At 32.2% G+C, this 24231-nt stretch overlaps 1 protein-coding gene and 1 long non-coding RNA gene across 2 annotated transcripts; one reads left to right on the top strand and one right to left on the bottom strand.

The window, feature by feature from the left end:
• Positions 1-16469: 16469 nt before the first annotated feature.
• LOC142242581 (uncharacterized) lies at positions 16470-17306 on the bottom strand. Its single transcript, XR_012724155.1, has 3 exons — positions 17057-17306; positions 16876-16971; positions 16470-16800 (listed from the first exon to the last, which is right to left on the bottom strand). It is a non-coding gene; the product is annotated as an uncharacterized LOC142242581 (long non-coding RNA).
• A 5880-nt stretch (positions 17307-23186) lies between these two features.
• On the top strand, positions 23187-23950 carry LOC142232189 (uncharacterized). The gene is made up of 2 exons (XM_075302910.1): positions 23187-23201; positions 23276-23950. The coding sequence occupies exons 1-2, from the start codon at positions 23187-23189 to the stop codon at positions 23948-23950; spliced, it is 690 nt and encodes a 229-aa protein (XP_075159025.1).
• Positions 23951-24231: the final 281 nt, after the last annotated feature.

The following is a 24231-nucleotide window of genomic DNA, read 5'->3' as shown; positions in this document are numbered from 1 at the left end:
AACCTAACAATCTTCCATATCGGTTCATAATCATGGTTGCCACTAGAGCCAAAAATAATCTACCAAAATTTTATTTTTATAAAAAATTTTGTCAAAATTTTATTTCTATAGAAAATTTTGTCAAAATTTTATTTCTAGAGAAAATTTTGTTCAAATTTTATTCGGATCATAATCATGGTTGCCACTCGAGCAAAAATAATCTACCAAGATTTTATTTCTATTGAAAATTTTTGTCAAAAGTTTATTTCTATAGAAAATTTTTTTAAAAGTTTATTTCTGTAGAAATTTTTGTCAACATTTTCTTTCTATAGAAAATTTTGTCAAAATTTTTATTTCTATAGAAAAATTTGTGAAAATTTTATTTCTATAGAAAATTTTGTTAAAATTTTATTTCTGTAGAAAATTTTGTCAAAATTTTATGTCTACTTTGTCAAACTGAATTATATACGTATTGGATCGATCTTTTTTGATTTTTTGATTTTGATTTAATATATACCACGTATGGACTTACATACAATTTAGAAGATCGTGTTAGGAGGTTTTAAGATCGGCAAGCGTTACCGCAACTTAAGTAATTCGATTGTGGATGGTAGTGTTTAGATGAAGTTTCTACGCAATCCATGATGGAGGGTACATAAGCTTCGGCCTGGCCGAACTTACGGCCGTATACTCCAATTTTCACTGGTATTATTACTTTCCTCTCCAGACTGGAAAATAAGTGGAACAAACAAATGAGAAACGTCAATTTAAAATGCATCAAATATTCTTAATGCTTCGTTAATTAATATTTTTTCAAAAGCCTTTTTCATTAAAATTGAAGTTTGAATTCTGGTGCGCTGAACATGGTCGGTATAGGTCCTCTTTTTTATGGATAGGTCCTTGGACGTGAGTAAAATTGTTCGTTCGTATGCGTTGACTACCCGAAAAACCTATAATGGATTCTGGGTACCCAGTTCCACGAGTCAGTTCAAAAAATATGGACCCGGAACTGTTAAAGATTTTAATGCAGATTTATTGTGCGAATTAAAAGGCACGTAAAGCAGTTGTGATGAAAAATGCTTCAACACGATGCCTTATCCATATTACATTTACAAACTCCACACTATTTTCTATTGTTGAATAATTGAAAAATAAATTTAATAAATGGAAATTGGTAAGAGGTAAAGTGACTAATCTTCAACGATTACAAAAAAAAAAAAAATGGGACAAAAAGGAACTAGAGATCAGCCATTAGATGAGTAAGACTAACTCCAACTGTTTAAAACCGATTGGAAAAAATGGTTTGTAGTTTAATGCCTTTGAACTTTAGAGACAAATTGTAACAAATGGTAGAAAGCTGTAACTATTATTAAAAAAAATCTATATTGTTCAAGTATTTATTCCAGCTTCCACTCTTTGAGGAACTCATGACCACGATCACAAATCTATTGATATTAAAATGCGCTATTTATACCAAATTGATCTGTATATATAGTAGTTATGGTCAACATATTCACATCATAGAACAGAAAACTGCACAATTAAAGTAAACGTGTTGATTTTTCCATTTTATTTTTAATAGAAACCCTTGAAGGCCAATATATTTTATTTAGCACCAAACTTAGATAATGTAAACCATTTCCCGAGTTAAATTTATCATTTATTATTTTTAAAAGCAAATAATTAAAATTCATTTTTGCACATCAGCTGATTGTTTTCTTTCACGATGATCCTTGTGCCATTGATCTCAGCGTCGTCGCCATTTTTATAGTTTTGGAAGCTTTTACTGTCCTTGAAAATATATACACATTTTTTCCCGCGTCAAATTAAATATTTTTTTTGATTTGCGGACATAGGCGAGAGCGAGGGCGACTTCAGGAATAAAGGTGAATATATTTAAATAAAATACAAAAATTTGCGGAAACAACATTAATTTACAATTCGGTTGTGGGTGCTATTTAGGTTGGTTGATACAACCGAATAAAGAAGGGAATAACGAACAATTCCATAGGTTGTTACCAGGGCTGTGGAGTCGAGCCAATTTTGCTCGACTCCGACTCCGACTCCAACTCCAGCATTTTTCATCAGCTCGACTCCGACTCCGGAGTCGACTCCGGGTAATATAACTAAATCTCATTTTAGTACCACTAATTTGTAGTTCTATTGAGGGGATATATATGGGGTATATATATGGATCGATATAAAGTATCGTATTTATTTATGTGTGCAAGAAAGGTCTTAATTTCGCATTTATACCAATTAAACTCTTTATTTCACATTTAGGGCAATGTTTAATAAATAAAATAATGATATAAATACCCATCATAATATGAGAAGATACCGACAGTATATGTATTTGTGGACGAAAATTATTATAAAGGGTTATATTCCCATATGCATGAATTTGAATCTGAATCGATTTAGACAAAATTGTATATACTTCTAGAAAATCTCTGTACGTAAAATTTAAATCTAACGTTATGGGACGTAACACAATTATAGCAAAAAATAAAAATGCAAAGAAAGTCTAAAGTCGGGCGGGCCGATTGTAACATACTCTGCACAACTTTGTATTTAGATCAACATTCAAATTTGAGTCACTTTTACCAGTTTTCGACTTAGCAGTGAGTATCAGTAAGAAAAAAATTTGAGAAAATTTGCTACATAAATAAAATTTTGACAAATTGTTTTATAGAAATAAAATTTTGAAAAAAATATAAATAGAAATTTTGGAAAAATTTTTGTGTAATAAAAAAAAGTTTGCAAAATTTTCTATAGAAACAAAATTTGAACTAAATTCTCTATATAAATAAATGTTTGAGAAAATTTTCTATATAAATAAATTTTTACCAAATTTTCTATAAAAAGACTATAGTAAACAAATTTTGACCAAATTTTCTATAGAAATAAAATTTTGAAAAAAATATCAATAGAAATTTTTGGAAAATTTTTTGTGTAGTAAATAAAATTTTGCAAAATTTTCTAAAGAAATAAAAATTTTCTATAGAAAGAAAATTTAGACTACATTTTCTATAAAAATAAAATGTTGAGTAAATTTTCTATCGACATAAAATGTTGTATAAATTTTGTATAAAAAAATCTATAGTAACAAAATTTTGGCACAATTTTCTATGGAAAAAATTTTGAAAAAATTATTAATAGAAATTTTCGAAAATTTTTTGTGTAAATAAAATTTTGCACAATTTTCTATAGAAGCAAAATTTTGGCTAAATTTTCTATAGAAATAAATTTTTGACAAAATTTCCTACATAAAAATATTTTTATACCCACCACCATAGAATGGTGACAGGGGTATAATAAGTTTGTCATGTCGAAGATGAGCTAGATCGGTCCAGGTTTTGATATAGCTCCCATATCAACCGATCGCCCGATTTGGGGTCTTGGGCTTATAAAAACCGTAGTTTTTATCCAATTTGCCAGAAATTGGAAACCTAGAGGTATTCTAGGGCTATAAGGAGGAGTGCTGAAAATGGTGATTATCGGACCATGTTTTAATATAGCTCCCATATAGACAGAACTCCCGATTTTATTTCTTGAGCTCCTAGAATCCGTAGTTTTTATCCAATTTGTCTGAAGTTGGAAATCTAGAGGTATTATAGGACCATTACAAGGCGTGCCGAAGATGGTCACTATCGGACGAAGTTTTGATATAGCCCCCTTTTAGACCGATGTTACGAGTTTATTTCTTGGACTTCTACAATCCGTAGTTTCTATCCAATTTGCCTGAAATTTCTGGAGGTATTCTAGGACCATTAAGAGGTGTGCCGAATATATTGTGTATCGGTCCAGTTTTTGATATAGTCCCCTTATAAACCGGCCCTCCGTTTTGGGGTCTATATTCTAGAACTACAATAGATGTGCTGAATACTGTACGTATCCTTCCATGTTTTTGGCGTAGCCCCATTAGTCCGATTGACCAAAATAGACCCAAAAAATTATTGAAGTTGGTCCGATGGTCAAACCAAATGGAATTTTTCTGCAGAAATAACATTTGGACAAAAATTTCTATAGAAATAAAATTTTAACAAAATTTTCATAGAAATAACATTTTAACAAATTTTTCATAGAAATAAAATTTTGTATAGAAATAAGCTTCTTAAAAATTTTTGGGATACAATATTATGCAAATTTTGTACAAATTTCTGCTAAATATGTAATAGAAATAAAATTTTGGCTAAATTTTTTACAGAAATTAAATTTTGGCTAAATTTTCAATAGAATTAAACTTTGGCTACATTTTCTATAGAAATTAAATTTTGGCTAAAATGAAATCTATTGAAATAAAATTTGGACCAAATTTTCTATAGAAATAAAACATGGACAAAATTTTCGATAGAAATAGAATGAGGTCAACATTTTATATAGAAATAAAATTTTGAAGAAATTTTCTTTCGAAGAAAAATTTTAGAAAAATTGTAACTTTTAAATTATTTTAATTTAAAAAAAATTTGGTCCAAAATAAAAATTCGTTGTTGCAACGCTGGTAAGGCCTCCATATAGACCGATTTCAGATATTGAGGGTACAGAAGGTGCATTTACCATAAATGTAAATTTGCCAGATATTACTTCTCGTAATCATAAAACAGTTGGTGTACTATAGATTTTAGATTTCAAATCAAGGTATTTTTTCTTAATTTTCTTGCACATTTACAGGATATGTTTATGATTCCTTTAAAACTCAAACAAAAATAGTTCTTATAAATCCGGAATCTGATAGGTAAAATCTTTGCATTTATTTTCGGGATGCGAACTGGTTAAACTGATCTGTCATCAAACCCCCATGAAATTTTCTAAGGAAATTAGTATATTTGATTCATGGTGGTGGGTATTTATGATTTGGCCCGAACGAACATACTGCTGTATATACTTGTTTTATTTTTTATTTTCTATAGAAATAAATGTTGACTTAATTTTCTATAGGAAAAAAATTTTCTATAGTAATAATATTTCGAATAATTTTTTTATAGAAATTAAATTTTGACAAAACATTCCATATAAATACAATAGTGACAAAATTTTCTATAAAAAACAGCTTTGACAATTTTTTCTGTCATATGTGTGTAGGTATATAGCCTTAAAATAAAATTAAAAACAATAAATTCGAATTATTGTTCGAATTATTTCAAATAAATTGATGTGGGGATTAAAATGGATCGATCCAGCCCATTTGCTAGTCTAACATTCTAGGAAACATAAAATGATAGCCGTAATTGGAAGTTGATTTTTATTTCCAATCGCAGTGTACATTGATCGAATGCATAACTCATTGGAAACTAATTTGCGTAAAAACTTTTTTAGTTACAAAAATGTGAAGTGTTTTAAAAAATTTGGTTTAGCCGGAGTCGGAGTCGAGCAAAATTTTTACGACTCCGACTCCAGCCAAATCTTCAGACTCCGACTCCAAGACTCCGACTCCGACTCCGACTCCACAGCCCTGGTTGTTACAACCAATTCCATATGGAGTATTAGTTGCATCTCCCATAATTCGATTGAGTCGACCGAATTAGTCAGATGACACAACTGTCAACAGATAGTTGCTACAACTGCCAAAATGAGGTTGGCAATGAGTTCGGTTATCACAACCAATCTGTATTCTCTGTGAGGGCACCTCAGCCGAGTCCAAACGGCGTTCCACATTCCAGTGAAACCATTTAGAGCAGCTTTGAAACACTCAGAAATGTCACCAGCATTACTGGTGATACTCCACCGCTGAAAAACTGTTTGGTGTTCGGTCGAAGTAGGAATCGAACCCACAACCTTGTGTATGCAAGGAGGGCATGCTCAAAGATAATAAAAGAGGAAGATGGGAGATTGGCTACTGAGAACATCAAACCATTTACCACATTAGTTTAATACTCGAACCAAACGCGTATACGACAAGTATTGACATAGCATTAAAATGCACATAAAAAGAAATTAAGAGCACGAAATAAATTTCCATAAAGGGGAAAATTTAATTTTTTTGTTGTTGCCTAAAATTTATCATTGTTTCATTAAGAAAATTAAATTTTGCATTTAAAAAATGAAAACTAAAAACAACTAAAAGGTTACAAACATGTATTAAACTAATCTGGTAAATGCAACATTTGGTATGACGCAAGCCAATCTCCCATCTTCCTCTTTTATTATCTTTGGGCATGCTAACCATTGCACCACGGAACTGCAATGAAACTTCTTCATTATTTCAACGAAAATGTTTCGTCGAATTTATGAAGATTTGTTGACGCAGAATGTTTCGTAATATATTAATAATTTCGAAAGAAAAAACTTCTTCACAAAAATCATGAAATGTGAGGAAAATGTCGTCAAAAGTACGAAATTTAATATAAAATATTACGTAGACATTTCGTATATTCGTAAAAAAGTTTTCGTAAAATTTACGAAATTCAATGAAAATTTTGTTGTTTTAATTTTAAGTATAAAAAGAATTTACGAAGAATAGTTAATATAGAAGTCTTCGTAAAATTAACGGAGAGAATTCTTTCGGTGTATATAAGTCAAGTTGGCCGCATCTTTTGTATTTTTACCTTTTCGTCTATCGCGAAGAGTCTTTGTTGACATGGTGCCGACAAAAAAAAAATTAATGATGTGTTTTCATGCAAATTAAAAACAATTTATAAAAGTTACGATGTGAAAGACTAACTTTGATGATTGATTTAAAGTTTAAGTGGATATTTCATTTCTACAAATCTTTGGAAACTCTATAATCTTTAAACCAAGACTAGACTAGGGTTTCGATCACATACAAATTTGCCAAATTTTTCAATATCAATTAGAATTGCAAATATCTATCAAAGTTGGCGCCTTCAAAACAGATATGCACTTATAATCACAGAGATACTGGTACACAAAATATGGCATGTAAATTAGAGGGAATCATGATGAAATTATGCATTGAAATGATTTATTAAACTAACAACAATGGTAGACTAATTATGCAAATTACCAGAAATTTCAAATATTTTCTTATAATAAAAAAAAAAAAACTGTACAAAAAATTCCAATTTGCATAGTGCATTTATAATTAATTAAAGAAAACACATAAAAAAAATAATATATTTTTTTGTGCATAATTTCAGTAAAACCAAAATATTTATTTAATTTATATGCTAGCTTTGAGTTCAACTAACAGCTGAGTCTAGCCATCGATATGTTTATTTAACGTGTCAAGGCCCTTTGGACTACTTTTTAGTGGGTCACTTGGGCATCATAAGACAGGTGACAAAGTATATGCCTCTATTTTATAAAGACTGGTTTTGGTTTCACTAGACCCTTTCCCATCTTTACTTCGAGATAAGAAAAGTGTCGGCTGTTAGTAAGTGATGGCTTGGACAAAATATATTTCCAAGCTTTGGGGAGTTCATGTCATCGCTTACATGTGTGAATATCAAATAAATTTTTTCTTATAAAAAAATCTTCCGGTTAGAGAAGCGTCTTTCGCTTGAATAAACTTTGTTTTTAATATCGAGACAAATGTTTTCTGCTTTCTAATAGCATATTATAAAAAATTTAAAGACCACCACATGAAACCGTGTTTTATAAGTGAAAAACTAAAGTAATAAAATTAATATAAAATTAAATTAAAATAAATATAATTAATTAACATCAAGGTACAATTAATAGATATTAAAATAAATTATTTTTAATTTAAATAAATAAAACTAAATCATTTTAAATTATATTAAATTAAATGTAAGTTAATTTGCTCTAAATTAAATTAACAAATTTTTGAGCATTATTTTGTTTGTATGGTGACTAATTCCGAATTCGATTGAAGGACTATACGAGGATTGTCTTTCATATTTCGGGAGTAGAGAATAAAAACAAATATTAATCATGTAAAAAACGCTTGATTGTTTTTCAAAATATTCCCCCATTAAGATCTATATACTTTGCATGCGTTTAAACCAATTGTCGTACTTTCGGATCACTGAACGAGACAAACAAATGGTTGTGCTCTACTCAGAAATGGGTGTTCTTCGTTGACTACTCAGAAATGACTGTGTGCCGTGCGCGAGCAACTTTTGTTGGACTTGACTCACCTTGAAACGCCCATACAGTTGACTGCTGTTTACTTTCGGACTCGTACGCGTTAATCCACGATTCATCACCTGTAACGATGCCATAGACGATGTAAGCAATATTGAATGTACACACAAAAAAGTTTTATTCTGATTTACTCACACAACTAATTGGTCCAATTATTTTTATATCCTCCACTATGTAACTTATCGAAATATTGCTCTAAGACCCCATAAAGTATATATGTTCTGGGTCGTGGTGAAATTTTGAGTCGATCTAAGCATGTTCGTCCGTCCGTCTGTTGAAATCAGGCTAACGAAACAAGCTATCGACTTGAAATTTGGCATAAGTAGTTGCTATTGATATAGGTCGGGTGGTATTGCAAATGGGCCATATCGGACCACTTTTACGTATAGCCCCCATATCAACCGACACTCAGATTTGGCTTGCGGAGCCTCTTGGAGGAGCAAATTCATCCGATTCGGTTGAAATTTGGTACATGGTGTTAGTATATGGTCTCTAACAAACGTGCAAAAATTGGTCCATATCGGTCCATATTTATATATAGCCCCCATATAAACCGATCCCCAGATTTGGCTTGCGGAGCCTGTAAGAGAAGCAAATTTCATCCGACCCGGCTGAAATTTGGTACATGGTATAAGTATGTGGTCTCTAACAATTGTGCAAAAATTGGTTCACATCGGTCCACAATTATATATAGCCCCCATATAAACCGATCCCAAGATTTGACCTCATGAGCCTCATGGATGAGCAAAATTCATCCGATTCGGTTGAAATTTGGTACATAGTGTTAGTATATGGTTTCTGACAACCATGCAGGAATTGGTCCATATCGGTCAATATCAATTATATGGAGCCCCCATATAAACCGATCCTTAGATTTGATCTCCGTAGTCCCTTGGAAGAGCAAAATTCACCCGATCCGGTTGAAATTTGGTACGTGATGTTAGTAAATGGCCTCTAACAACCATGCAAAAATTTGTCCATATCCGTCTATAGTTATACATAGTCGATCTCCAAAAATAATCTACCAAAATTTTATTTCTATAGAAAATTTTGTCAACATTTTATTACTATAGAAAATATTGTCAAAATTTTATAACTAAAGATAATTTTGTCAAAATTTTATAACTAAAGATAATTTTGTCAAAATTTTATTACTATAGAAAATTTTGTCAAAATGTTATTTTCTATAGAAAATGTTGTCAAAATTTTATTACTATAGAAAATTTTGCAAAATTTTATTGATATAGAAAATTTAGTCAACATTTTATTACTATACAACATTTTGTCAAGATTTTATTTCTATAGAAAATTTTGTCAAAATTTGATTACTATAGAAAATTTTGTCATGATTTTATTTCTATAGAAAATTTTGTTTCTATAGAAAATTTTGTCAAAATTTTATTTCTATAGAAAATTTTGTCAAAATGTTATTTTCTATAGAAAATGTTGTCAAAATTTTATTACTATACAATATTTTGTCAAAATGTTATTTCTATAGAAAATTTTGTCAAAATTTTATTGATATAGAAAATTTTGTCAAAATTTTATTGATATAGAAAATTTTGGTAAAATTTTATTTCTATAGAAAACTTTGTCAAAATTTTATTTCTATAGAAAATTTTGTCAAACTGAATTATATACGTACATAATCGGCCTTTTTATACCCACCACCATAGAATGGTGACGGTGGTATAATAAGTTTGTCATTCCGTTTGTAACACATTGAAATATCGATTTCCGACTATATAACGTATATATTCTTGATCAGGGAGAAATTCTAAGACGATATAACTATGTCTGTCTGTCTGTTGTAATCACGCTACAGTCTTCAATAATGAATCAATCGTGCGAAATTTTGCACAAACTTGTCTTTTGTCTGCAAGCAGATCAAGTTCGAAGATGGGCTATATCGGTCCAGAAATCTAAATCCAGAATCTAATCTGGTATTCGTAGGTAGAATCTTTAAGTTTATCTTCGGGAAGTGTACTGGTTGAATTGATCTGCTTGGGACAATATCTGTCATCAAAACCCCTTAAATCCTACATATAATATCAAGATACCCGCACCGACGAAGAGTTTTCAAAGGAAACTATTATATTTGATTCATGGTGGTGGGTATTTAAGATATACCCCGTATAGACTAACTTACAATTGAGAAGACGGTGTTAAGTTTTAAGATACTTTGCCATCGGCAAGTGTTACCGCAACCCAAGTAATTCGATTGTGGATGACAGTCTGTAGTAGAAGTTTCTACGCAATCCATGGTGGAGGGTACATAAGATTCGGCCTGGCCGAACTTATGGCCGTATATACTTGTTTTAATTGAAATATCTTCAAATAAAAGTGATAGTAAAGGGTGATTTGTTAAGAGCTTGATAACTTTTTTTTTAAAAAAAACGCATAGAATTTGCAAAATCTCATCGGTTCTTTATTTGAAACGTTAGATTGGTCCATGACATTTACTTTTTGAAGATAATTTCATTTAAATGTTGACCGCGGCTGCGTCTTAGGTGGTCCATTCGGAAAGTCCAATTTTGGGCAACTTTTTCGAGCATTTCGGCCGGAATAGCCCGAATTTCTTCGGAAATGTTGTCTTCCAAAGCTGGAATAGTTGCTGGCTTATTTCTGTAGACTTTAGACTTGACGTAGCCCCACAAAAAATAGTCTAAAGGCGTCAAATCGCATGATCTTGGTGGCCAACTTACCGGTCCATTTCTTGAGATGAATTGTTCTCCGAAGTTTTCCCTCAAAATGGCCATAGAATCGCGAGCTGTGTGGCATGTAGCGCCATCTTGTTGAAACCACATGTCAACCAAGTTCAGTTCTTCCATTTTTGGCAACAAAAAGTTTGTTAGCATCGAACGATAGCGATCGCCATTCACCGTAACGTTGCGTCCAACAGCATCTTTGAAAAAATACGGTCCAATGATTCCACCAGCGTACAAACCACACCAAACAGTGCATTTTTCGGGATGCATGGGCAGTTCTTGAACGGCTTCTGGTTGCTCTTCACTCCAAATGCGGCAATTTTGCTTATTTACGTAGCCATTCAACCAGAAATGAGCCTCATCGCTGAACAAAATTTGTCGATAAAAAAGCGGATTTTCTGCCAACTTTTCTAGGGCCCATTCACTGAAAATTCGACGTTGTGGCTCGTTAGTAAGTCTATTCATGATGAAATGTCAAAGCATACTGAGCATCTTTCTCTTTGACACCATGTCTGAAATCCCACGTGATCTGTCAAATACTAATGCATGAAAATCCTAACCTCAAAAGAATCACCCTTTATCAATCACAGTTTTCATTGGGAATAAAAAATATTTGATTAAAAAATTAATTGATTTGATTTGAAAATTTCAATTACATTTTTTAATTGGCTCAATTAAAAAATTAATTGATGTTGATATAAAAAACAGTACATTTTTAACTGATTCAATTAAAGATTTAATTGATGTCGATTTGAAAACTCTATCAGTTTTTTAATTGATTCAATTAATTATTTAGTTAAACTTCAATCCAATTTTCAATTGACTTTTTAATTAAATCAGTTAAACAATTAACTGAGTTTTGCAATCGATATTATTTTTACATTACTACATCAGTTCAAGATTTTTGCCGTGTCCTTCTTATATCCTCTCAGATTATTTATTTGAAGATCTACTGGATTATGTAAATTTTTTCACCAGAATATATGAACATCACAATTTTTCTTGTCTATGTTCATTTTGCATGCACACTGTCTACCTGCGATGCAGTATATAAATCTGTCTATTAATTATGCAGCAACGAAAATTAGGCGTATAATTATTATTATGGTATACCTTGCGCTTCGTGTTACATGATTATATCTATGTTTTTTTTTTAAGATTATCGCATTCTAGATATTTAAATTCAAATGGGTTTCATCTTGCTATCATCACATTTAACTAATTTGTGAATAAATACATTTGATTTAATTTATGTGAGTTGAGATAAGTTTAACGATTTGGTTTCGGAATATTAATGTAAAAATTTATTCCTAAAGATTAATATCAGTTCACGTTTTTTTTGCTATAGGCTTAGTTGCTTGAATGGCATTGACATCGATCATGAATTTTAATATTAACAAGTGAGTAAAGTAGAAAGTCGGGCGGGGCCGACTATATCATACCCTAAACCACTCCTTCTGAATTAGTAAACCTAAGCATTTGTGGGGTATCATTGGTATAGGTTTTGGAGATTTCCATATTTAAGAACATAAAGGGGGGTACATGTTTATGGGAGTATTGTCACAATCTGAGCAGAAATGTCTAATATTAGGAGCTATAGTTTATTTTGCACCTAAAGAGTTATTTATTTATTTATTTATTTATTACAATTTTAAAAACTATAATAAACATTAAAGCACTAGCTACAAAGGCTATAGTAACCAATGAGTATTAAGAAGTATATACGGCCGTAAGTTCGGCCAGGCCGAAGCTTATGTACCCTCCATCATGGATTGCGTAGAAACTTCTTCTAAACACTGCCACCCACAATCGAATTACTTAAGTTGCGGTAACGCTTGCCGATGGCAAGGTATCTTAAAACCTCCTAACACCATCTTCTAAATTGTATGTAAGTCCATACGTGGTATATATTAAATCAAAAAAGATCGATCCAATACGTATATAATTCAGTTTGACAAAGTAGACATAAAATTTTGACAAAATTTTCTACAGAAATAAAATTTTAACAAAATTTTCTATAGAAATAAAATTTTCACAAAATTTTCTATAGAAATAAAAATTTTCACAAAATTTTCTATAGGAAGAAAATTTTGACAAAAATGTCTACAGAAATAAAATTTTAACAAAATTTTCTATAGAAATAAACTTTTGACAAAATTTTCTATAGAAATAAAATCTTGGTAGATTATTTTTGGCTCGAGTGGCAACCATGATTATGAACCGAATAAAATTTGAACAAAATTTTCTATAGAAATAAAATTTTGACAATGATGAAAATTTTATTATGAACCGAATAAAATTTTAACAAAATTTTCTCTAGAAATAAAATTTTGACAAAATTTTCTACAGAAATAAAATTTTGACAAAATTTTCTATAGAAATAAAATTTTGGTAGATTATTTTTGGCTCTAGTGGCAACCATGATTATGAACCGATATGGACCAATTTTTGTGTGACTGGACCAATTTTAGTATGGTTGTTAGCGACCATATACTAACCCCACGTTCCTAATTTGAACCGGATCGGATGAATTTTGCTCCTCCAAGGAGGTCAAATCTGGAGAACGTTTTATATGGGGGCTATATAGAATTATGGACCGATATGGACCAATTTTTGCACGATTGCTAGAGACCATATACCAATTTTTGTGTGACTGGACCAATTTTAGTATGGTTGTTAGCGACCATATACTAACCCCACGTTCCTAATTTGAACCGGATCGGATGAATTTTGCTCCTCCAAGGAGGTCAAATCTGGAGAACGTTTTATATGGGGGCTATATAGAATTATGGACCGATATGGACCAATTTTTGCACGGTTGCTAGAGACCACATACCAATACCATGTACCACATTTCAGCCGGATCGGATAAAATTTGCTTCTCTTAGAGGCTCCGCAACCCAAATCTGGGGATCGGTTTATATGTGCGCTATATATAATTACGGACCGATGTGGACCAATTTTTGCACGGTTGCTAGAGACCATATACCAATACCATGTACCAAATTTCAGCCGGATCGGATGCAATTTGCTTCTCTTTGAGGCTTTGCAATAGTGTTGGGAAAGTAACGAGTATTTGATTACAAGTACTCGTTACTGACTAATTTTTTGAGTACTCGTTACTAGTAAAAGAGTACTCAATATCTTCATTGCCAGTTTTTTTCTTCTGAAGGCCGGTATGCACCTCTAGCGAAATTTTCGGTAGCAAAAATTTATTTAAGTCTAGAACAAAAAAACAGGGCTGTGTACACAAATTTTAAACCAGCTAATCGCTTTTAAAAATTGTTAATATATGTTCCAAATATTCTTCAAATAAATTGTTTATTATTTACAGACCTTTTAAAACTTTTACGCACACAATGATTGTAATAAATTAAATGTTTGCTGCCAAAATATGCTTTTGACAACCCTGTTATTTTCATTAGAGGTGCGTACCAGCTTACGAAATTAAACGCTACCGAAAATTTCGTTAGCATAAATAGCAATGCATTTCTTATGGGAATGAAATTTTTCGCTAGAGGTGCATACCTGCCTTGACGGTAGTAAGTTGGCGGTTTGGAAGTAAAATTCTTGACTTCTTGAAAAATATTAATTGAAGTTTTCGAAAATCGTTTTATCAGTTAAAATAACACGAAAAGAATATATGGCTTCTTCCTTTGAAGACAGTGAAAAATTTATCTGATTTCTTAAAAACGTTTGCATTTGACATTTGCATTGGGTGTAGATGGGAGCTATAATTTAAAGTATCACATGGATCACGTCTCATGCGAATAGTATGAATAATAATGTCGTTGACTTCAGCTGGTTCAATCCAATTGTTTTCAGAGAAGGTACCCAAGCTTATTCAAAAACCCTTGGAAAATTTCAACATTGGGTCTCACGATAAAAATGATCGCTTAATATTTTCATCCACTTTCAATGGTGGATTTAAAAAGTTGGCAAATTGCAAGCATCAGTAATACACAATGTCATTTAGATATACCCTGACGAAAAAATACCAAATAGTGAATACGAAATTGGCTCTAAAAATTTGAATGATTGGTGAAAATCTTTTTCTAACGAGACCCATATATCTACAACACCACATTTTATAACACTAGAATAAAACTGGATAATGTAATTTGCTTTTCTATACTGTTTTTAAATTTAAAAAAGAGGAAGATATAATTAAAAAGTGCCCACAATGTCTTTTTTAATTTTTTTCTATAAAAGTAACGAGTAGTAACGAGTACTCAATTCAAAAGTAACGAGTAGTAACGAGTAGTCAAAAGTAATCAAAATTTACAACACTACTTTGCAAGCCAAATATGGAGATCGGTTTATATGGGGGCTATATATAATTATGGACCGATGTGGACCAATTTTTGCATGATTATTAGAGATCATATACCAACCCATGTACCAAATTTCAGCCGGATCGGATGAAATTTGCTTCTCTTTGAGGCTCCGCAAGCCAAATCTGGGGATCGGTTTATATGGGGGCTATATATAATTATGGACCGATGTGGACCAATTCTGGCACGTTTGTTAGAGACCATATACCAACATCATGTACCAAATTTCAGCCAGATCGGATGAAATTTGCTTCTCTTTGAGGATCCGCAAGCCAAATCTGGGGATCGGTTTATATGGGGTCTATATATAATTATGGAGCGATGTGGACCAATTTTTGCATGATTGTTAGAGACCATGTACCAACACCATGTACCAAATTTCAGCCAGATCGGATGAAATATGCTTCTCTTAGATGCTCCACAAGCCAAATCTGGGGATCGGTTTATATGGGGGCTATACATAATTAAGAACCGATATGGACCAATTTTTGCATGGTTGTTAGAGACTATATACCAACACCATGTACCAAATTTCAGCCGGATCGGATGAAATATGCTTCTGTTAGAGGCTCCACAAGCCAAATCTGAGGGTCCCTTTATATGGGGGCTATACGTAAAAGTGGACCGATATGGCCCATTTTCAATACCATCCGACCTACATCGATAACAACTACTTGTGCCAAGTTTCAAGTCGATAGCTTGTTTCGTTCGGAAGTTAGCGTGATTTCAACAGACGGATGGACGGACGGACGGACATGCTTAGATCGACTCAGAATTTCACCACGACCCAGAATATATATACTTTATGGGGTCTTAGAGCAATATTTCGATGTGTTACAAACGGAATGACAAAGTTAATATACCCCCATCCTATGATGGAGGGTATAAAAATTATATTTTGTTATGCAAGTTTAAAATCAGCAAACAATTATATATCTTTACAATATTTTCAGTTGTTGGTAATTTTAATAAGTCAAATGCATCTGAAGTATTTAGATAGGACATGCGGGTATTGTGTACACCGAAAAAAAAGTTTACTATTTTTTATGAAAAATGAACTAACCCATAGTAAGAATGACCATGATTTGGCGCCAAAGATTTTTTTCGTCTAGATAAGTTCATGATTTTCTTATATATTAGTTCATGTATTGCATCGTATTTTAGTTCATTATTACCGCGCTGTGGGAAGAATGCACTTACACTCATTCAAAATATTCCTGCTATCCGGAAAAATGAACAATTTTTTGGGAAACCTGTATTAAGAAATTGGTTTGAAATAAACTGTTTGTCAGTATAATTTTCAAAAAAGTAGAGAAATTGAGGAATTAAAGGTACAACAAGCCTGCATACAACTAAGAAATTTTACGTACAAAATAAGTAAATTTTCTATAACCACCAGTATTTTATTTCAAAAAATTATTATAATATTACAAAAAAACTATGATATAATATATAAAGGATTTTATTATTATATATAAAGGAAATATTTTTATTCGTACGTTGGATGCAGTTACTTGTCGGTAGTTAGTAATTGCTTCTTCAAAAGAGTAATATTCTATGTTATTAGGACTAAACTAATTAATTTAAATTTCCATGTTTTCTATCCATATGAAAGATATATGTGGCATAAGTTGCTATATTCATTGAGTTGTTGTCCAATTTCATCGACTTTGGCTAACTTTTGTTGGGCGGATTTGTCTTATAAGCATCTGAAATTGCAAAGTTATACAAAATATAAGAAAAATATTATCAAATTCTATCGTATATATTGATTTTTAACTTACGGTTTTCAAGAGTATTTCCTAGAGCCAGTAAGGATGTCAGCTTAGCATTAAACAGTAAGAATATTCCAAAAAATTGCCATTACAAGGCCTGACTACCTGCAAGTGAAAATAATTATTTTTAATAAATTGAAATTTTGGTTTTATTAAAAACGGACAAAATACCGTTTATAGAAAAACTTACCACATTGAAAAATCCATCCAGTAGGTATATTATTGGAATCATATCCATGGACTAATGGGACGTTTTTGAAATTATTCTCAGAATATATTTGAAATAAAAAATATTATAAAATTAGACATAATTTCCACTTGTCAGTATAGCATTTAGTATTTAAGGTGGATATTAAGTTCGAGTTTAGCGGCTAAAATCGCAATTTTCATGATAAGTTTTCTTTAATAATCCACTATAAAAAATAATCTTTATAATAAACTTGGTTTGGGCTATTCTCCATCAAGTCATATTTAAATTTGTATCGAAGACGTATAATTTTATACTTTTGTTAGTGATTTATTTTTAATTTTAGCGGCTAAACTCGAACTTAGTACTCATCTGTAGGAATTGCTGTAACATAAAAAATATTGATTCAAAATAAATGGTTGCATCTCCAATCTGTGATCCAGATGTAAAATAAATATAGATCATCCTATTACCACTCATGTTGTATATTTTTTATGTAAATCAATTAAAAATCCGCACTAATTTTAAACTATTAACAGAAATATACAGTTCCTTAATCTGTTATTTGTTTTTATCAATAAAAAGCGTTTTTGATTTCTCTAACATCACATCATTCACTTCTCAGTTTCTAAAATGTTTCGAAATAAATGTATTTTCATTAATAACCACCAAAACCGCACGTACAATTTTTGAAAATTAAAACCACGTGTGCACTTTATAAATGCATCAATAGAACTGAATACAGCAATAAAACTGAAAGACACAAATAGTCATAAAGGATACATACCTGCCGTAAAGAAAAACAACTCCACACACACACACGATCCCTTTCTGATCTCGCTATTGCAAGAAAACAACTCTCACCACAAAAGATACCAACAACACACAAGGAACATTCCATTGTCTCTAGAATCAAAACAACCAACAACAGCATAAATGACGCAATAACAAACACAAACAATCATACGAGATATACACAAAATGTCCCAAAAAATCCCTCACATGATGCAATGATTTCATTACTCTTTTCTCACTTCATTTTCCAGTAGCACGTTTATTGATTAGTTGGAATTCTATCTATAAGTTAAAGTAAAATATATACCAAATTTATGAAGAATCTATAAAAAATGATATACACCCGTCAAGGATTATATTAACTACGTTTTATTCTACTTTATCTAAAATTTTCAATGTGAGGAAAAACACTCCAACTTATAATAAAAAGGGAAATAATCTGTAGGTAGCCATCATACGAATCGGTAATGTCGTTAAGTTAATTTTTACTACAAAAATTTTTTTCCATACAAAATTTTTTCTTAGTAAATTGTCCACATTTCGTAGTAAGATTTTTATATTGCCCATGTATTTTTATAATAGAATCAACGATGCATTAACTACAGTGTTGGAAATTTATTTAAGGAAAAATCCTTCCCATTTCGTAGTTAGTGAACTAAAAAACATTTACTGAATTTTTATAAGTTTTCCTTTAGCTAAGTTAATTTTCGTTGTGGTTACGAAAAATGAACTATATTTCAGTAAATTTGTTGAACTATGTGGAAGTTAAAAAGGTCCTTAAATTTACAAGACACTTTTTTTCTGTGTAGGGCAGGGCAGGTCGAAAGGAGATGTAGTATAGATATGGAGTGGCTGTTGCAAAAAGAGCATTGAGGAGGTGGCTCCTTTTTGAAAAGGTGTTCGTGTGTGAGTTTACAATGTAGAAGTCGTAGTCGTACGAAGCATTTGTTTTGAAGCACAGTAGTCGATGTGGGCAGGACTAGTGAGATTCTGGTTGGATTCAAGGACTGGTATGGGTGCTTATATTTTTCCCAACGATTTTTGATTTTTTCGTTAACCATTTTGTTGGCTTCTTCAATTATGTATTTTTTAGAAGGAGGGATAATACTGCCAGTTTTGTTAACAACAGCAAAGGAAGTGTTTGAAGTAGTTTTTGATCAATCCGTGTATAGTGATTCCCATCCATCTTCTTCAAAAGAGTTGATAATGTTATAGGATATAGGTTATCGACTTGTTTAAACAAGTTAAAGCAGTAACAAATGACAACGGGTTAACTGACCAGGGTGGATGCTTTACGATCGGAACCTTAAATGACTTTTACTTTTTTTTTTGATATTTTATATATGCTGTATAGTGCAGATTTGTGTTTCAAACCGGTCTTTCTTTTCAACAGTAGTGAAATTTCTTTAGAAAGTATATTCTTCTTTCGACACATTATTTTATGTATAAGACGAGCTTTTAATTTGTATGTCTGATCTTGCATTGAATCGAATCCTCCTTCGGCGAGAAGGTTTTTTATTGGAGTTGTTTTGTATGCGCGAAGGCTAGATCTCATGGCATTATGGAGTGTACTTTCAACAGGTTTTAATGTAGTTTTAGCTGCTTTTCCGTAAATAACCAAGCCATATCTTATTTTAGATGATACAATAGCTCTCACGGCTGCCAAAAGAGAGTTCGAATGTATTTGACCTTTGAACGATGCTAAATATTTAATAACGTTAACTCTACTAGTGAGATCTTTTTTAAGATATTTACAATGTTCTTTAAAATTATATATATACCACGAGATTTACAAACTTTTGTATTTTCAATTTTTTTATTTTCAAAAGTAATGTTTATTGGTTTGCAATTCCTTTTATGACAAATGTGCAAATGTTTTGTTTTTTTCAAACGAAATATTTTCCCCTGATATCTTAGACCAATTATCTATACACCGAATACAATTTTCAAATGCGTATGAAATATCTCTGTTATTCTGTTTCTTGGCTACTATATACAAATCATCGGCGTATAGACAATATTCGATTTTATTATTTTCAGCCAGCATTCGACTTAGATCATCAAAGGTGATTATAAATAAGGTGACAGACAATGGTGATCCCTGTGGGATGCCATTGTGAAGTGGAATTACACCCTCACAAAAAATCGCTTCTGTAACATATACTCCCACACATAGTTTGTTTCAAGCATATACATTTTTGGGTATTGCCCAAACATTTATATGATTGATCTCTTCCAATATATAATATGTTTGAAAGCATATTGGTCTAAACAATATATGTTTGGGTAGTCAAAGTTCCAAACATTTTGTATTTTTGCATCCAAATTCAATAATGTTGTCTTCCAAAAAAACAATATGTTATTATGTGAACATATAATATGTTTGGAAGCATTTTGCACCCAAAAATATTATATGCTTAAAAAAAAGTTCTCCCAAACAATATTGTGCTCAAAATTTTATTTATTTATTTATATATTTATAATCATAATGAATTATGAAAATAAACAGGTAATATAGGTGCTAACAACATAGGTTTTTGACCTGAATGCTCAAAATTTTGTTTCTGCCTAATTGTATATTCCCCCACATCTTTCTCACTTCCACGAGATTTTTTAGTTCTTAGCACCTTTTTCTGTAATACAAACATTGTAGAAGAAATTATTCAATTTTATGATTTTTTTTTTTATTTTAATTTTACCTTTTGCCGGACGGGGATTCGAACAGCGGACCACACAGTTTGTAAGTATCAAAGCAGTAGCTGATCAAGGAAAAATAAAATGTTAATTTTGTAATAACAAGCAACAACCACCAACTTAATTCAATATTGCTCCCTGTTAAATAGCGCTCCAAGCTACTAAACACATATATGTTTATAGGCTATTTCTAAATTAATATATGTTTGCATCCAAGCATATTATATTTACAAACATTTTATGTCCCAAACATAATATGTTCTAACATATTAACATATATGTCCAAACATGTTATGCTAGTTTATGAACATTATATGCTTGCTCTCAAAAATATTGTGTTTAAAAATTTGTTGTGTTGTGAAAAACAGTCTTTTTCATCCGTGTATTTCCGACTGTGAGTTGTTAAATCTAATTGTGAACTGCCTATTTGTCAAAAAAGATTTAATAAAATTGAACATTTTCGGACCGACCTTCCAGTCTATTAGTTTACGTAATACAATATGTATTCCAACCCGGTCGAAAGCTTTAATGAAGTCAATTGACCGAATAGATGTGTGTCTCCTTTTTGATCGGTTGTTGCAGATTATATGGTCCAAGTACAAGAGAGCATCTTCTGTACCAAAACCAACTTGAAATCCCACCTGACTACGAGAGAGAGGAGGTTATGTCTACGAATGAACCACATTAAGCGTCTAGATATCATTTTCTCCAGAACTTTGCTCATGCAAGGGACCAAGGAGATAGGTCGATAATAGTCTAGATCTTCTTTCGGTTATCCTGGTTTGACAATGGGGCTAACAGATGCGATCTTAAAAAATTGAGGTATCATTCCTGACTCGAGTATTTTATTAAAGTGGTCAAGTATTCTTCGAGCAAAAGATTCAGGTAGATTTCTTAGCATTGGATAAGATATCTTATCTAGACCAGGGGATTTACCCTTGGAAGAGCGTCGGCTAGAAGAAAATTCTTCAAATGTGAACTCTTTTTCAAGATATTTTGATTTGGCACTAACACCATGTTCCAAATTTCAACCGGATCGGATTAAATTTGCTTCTCTTAGAGGCTCCGCAAGCCAAATCTGGGGATCGGTTTATATGGGGGCTCAATATAATTGTGAACCGATGTTGACCAATTTTTGCATGGATGTTAGAAACCATATACTAACACCACGTTTCACATTTGAACCGGTTCGGATGAATTTTACTCCTCCAAGAGGCTCCGGAGGTCAAATCTGGAGAACGGTTTATATGGGGGCTATATATAATTATGGACCTATATGGACCAATTTTAGCATGGTTTTTAGAGACCATATACCAACACCAAATGTGAACTCTTTTTCAAGATATTTTGATTTGGCACTAACACCATGTTCCAAATTTCAGCCGGATCGGATGAAATTTGCTTCTCTTTGAGGCTCCGCAAGCCAAATCTGGGGAACAGTTTATATGGGGACTATATATAATTATGGACCGATGTTGACCAATTTTTGCATGGATTTTAGAGAACATATACCAACACCATGTACCAAAATTCAGAAAAATCGGATTAAATTTGCTTCTCTTTGGGGCTCCGCAAGCCAAATGAGGGGATAGGTTTATATGGGGGCTATATATAATTATGGACCGATGTGGACCATTTTTTGCATGGTTGTTAGAGACACCAACACCATGTACGAAATTTCAGCCGGATCGGATGAAATATGCTTCTGTATGAGGCTCCCCAAGCCAAATCTGAGGGTCCGATTATATGGGGGCTATACGTAAAAGTGGACCGATATGGCCCACTTGCATTACCATCCGACCTACATCAATAAAAACTACTTGTGCCAAGTTTCCAGACCATAGTTACAAACGGCATGACAAAGTTAATATACCCCCATCCTATGGTGGAGAGTATAAAAAAAATTAGGGGTTTGTTTAAAAAAATCTAGAACAATTTTGGGTATTTTTCTTAGTATTTGGTGGCAAGGCTCAAAAATGACCTGGCAACACTGTCTGAGACAGGGTTAATATTAATTTCTTGGATTATCATTGTATGCGTATGTTCAAACGCAGCATACTTTTAGGATGATGAATAATTGATTGATCGCAAGGCAACCTCACTTCGTTGAGATCTATCAACTGACATGAACATTAATGAATTTAAATTCAAACCAAAAACAGTGCAAATGATTGAAGCTAGTGGTGCAGTTAAAACGATTGATTTGGAAGATCACAATAAACACAAACTGTGTGAATCCAAAGTGATTATAGGTGGTAAAATATGCAGATAGTTTTGAAATACGATATGCATTAAATCTGCTATAAACTAGCATCTTTCCGCTTAATATGCGAGTCTGCAAATCATACTAGTGTTATTTATGTTAGCCAGGTTTTTGAATTACATGAATTTAAATTACAGTTTTAAGAAATACTTTAAGGCATTTAGTACCCAGACATACCGGTTGACTATTTCAGGGTGGTATGGTATGTCGCAATTTTCTATGCAAGTCGAATGCATCTGCATTTTGGAATATTTTTGACTATGATCTTATAAATAGGCCGGATGATGGAAATTGCAACGACACTTAGTGAACACAAGCTGCAGTAGTTGAAAGTGGTGCTCTAATATCTTTTTTTTGGGAATTTAATAAATAAAAAGGAAAATGCGTTCGTTTTTGGTATGTACAAATTATAATTAGAAATTTTAATTTGTAAAAAGTTGTAATTATTAATTTTTGTTTTGATCTTCCAGTTGGTGTGTTTGATTGCAGTAGCTACAGCTCAATACAATTATGCCCCTCAGGTTGGTGATCGTACCGTCACTGGTACTACCAACTCTGAGGATTTGCTTGTACCATCTCAAAGTAATCAAGTTGCACAGGAGGAATACAGTAAGTCCTTTTATTCGTATAGTGCCCCCGAACATGAGTTTGATGACGTCAATGCCGCTGAACATATTGCCAATGCCTTGAAGAAAAGTATCCGTGTTATTTTCATTAAAGGACCCGATAACAAAGGGCTTGAAGAGGCTACTCTGCAGTTGGCAAAAACGGCTGCCGATGATCGCACTGCCATTTATGTGCTCAGCAAACAATCAGACATTGGTTCCTTGGCCAATCAATTGCAACAACTCAAATCGTCCAGTGACAATAAACCTGAGGTCCACTTTGTCAAATATCGTACACAAGCGGATGCCGAAAATGCTCAACGTGCCATTCAAGCTGAATACAATAACCTACCTGGTGCCTCCATTAGTAATGGTCCTAGTTCTGCTCCAGTTTTGGACTTTGCCTCAAAATCGTCGACTTCGTCTACTTCTAGTCGGGCTACTGCTGCTCATCCATCTCCTCCATCAACTTCTGCCCCACCATCAAGAAGTTATGTGCCACCAAGGGGTTCATATGTACCGCCCAACAAAAGATTCTAAGCATCAAATGTTAGATTCCCTTTTGGAATCGTTTCATGATAATAGTGTTAGTTAGTTTTAAATATTTTAATTCACTGTTAACTTAAGGATGTAAATATGTTATAGTTAATAATTATATATTTTTCCTTTTTGTGGATAAAAATCTTTTGGCGTTTTCTTTTATTGTAAAATATTTGCACTTTTTCGCATTTTGCCCGTAATATTCTTTTTTTAAAAACAATGCAGCAGTTTAAAAAGGTTTCGAATTCTGTTGTGAAAATTATGGCACGCAATGTGGGGCA

This window comes from Haematobia irritans, chromosome 1 (genome assembly GCF_050003625.1).
Source record: "Haematobia irritans isolate KBUSLIRL chromosome 1, ASM5000362v1, whole genome shotgun sequence".
In the NCBI taxonomy this organism is placed as follows: domain Eukaryota; kingdom Metazoa; phylum Arthropoda; class Insecta; order Diptera; family Muscidae; genus Haematobia; species Haematobia irritans.
The sequence above is the reverse complement of the archived record's forward strand: the minus strand, read 5'-3'. Positions and strand labels throughout refer to the sequence as shown.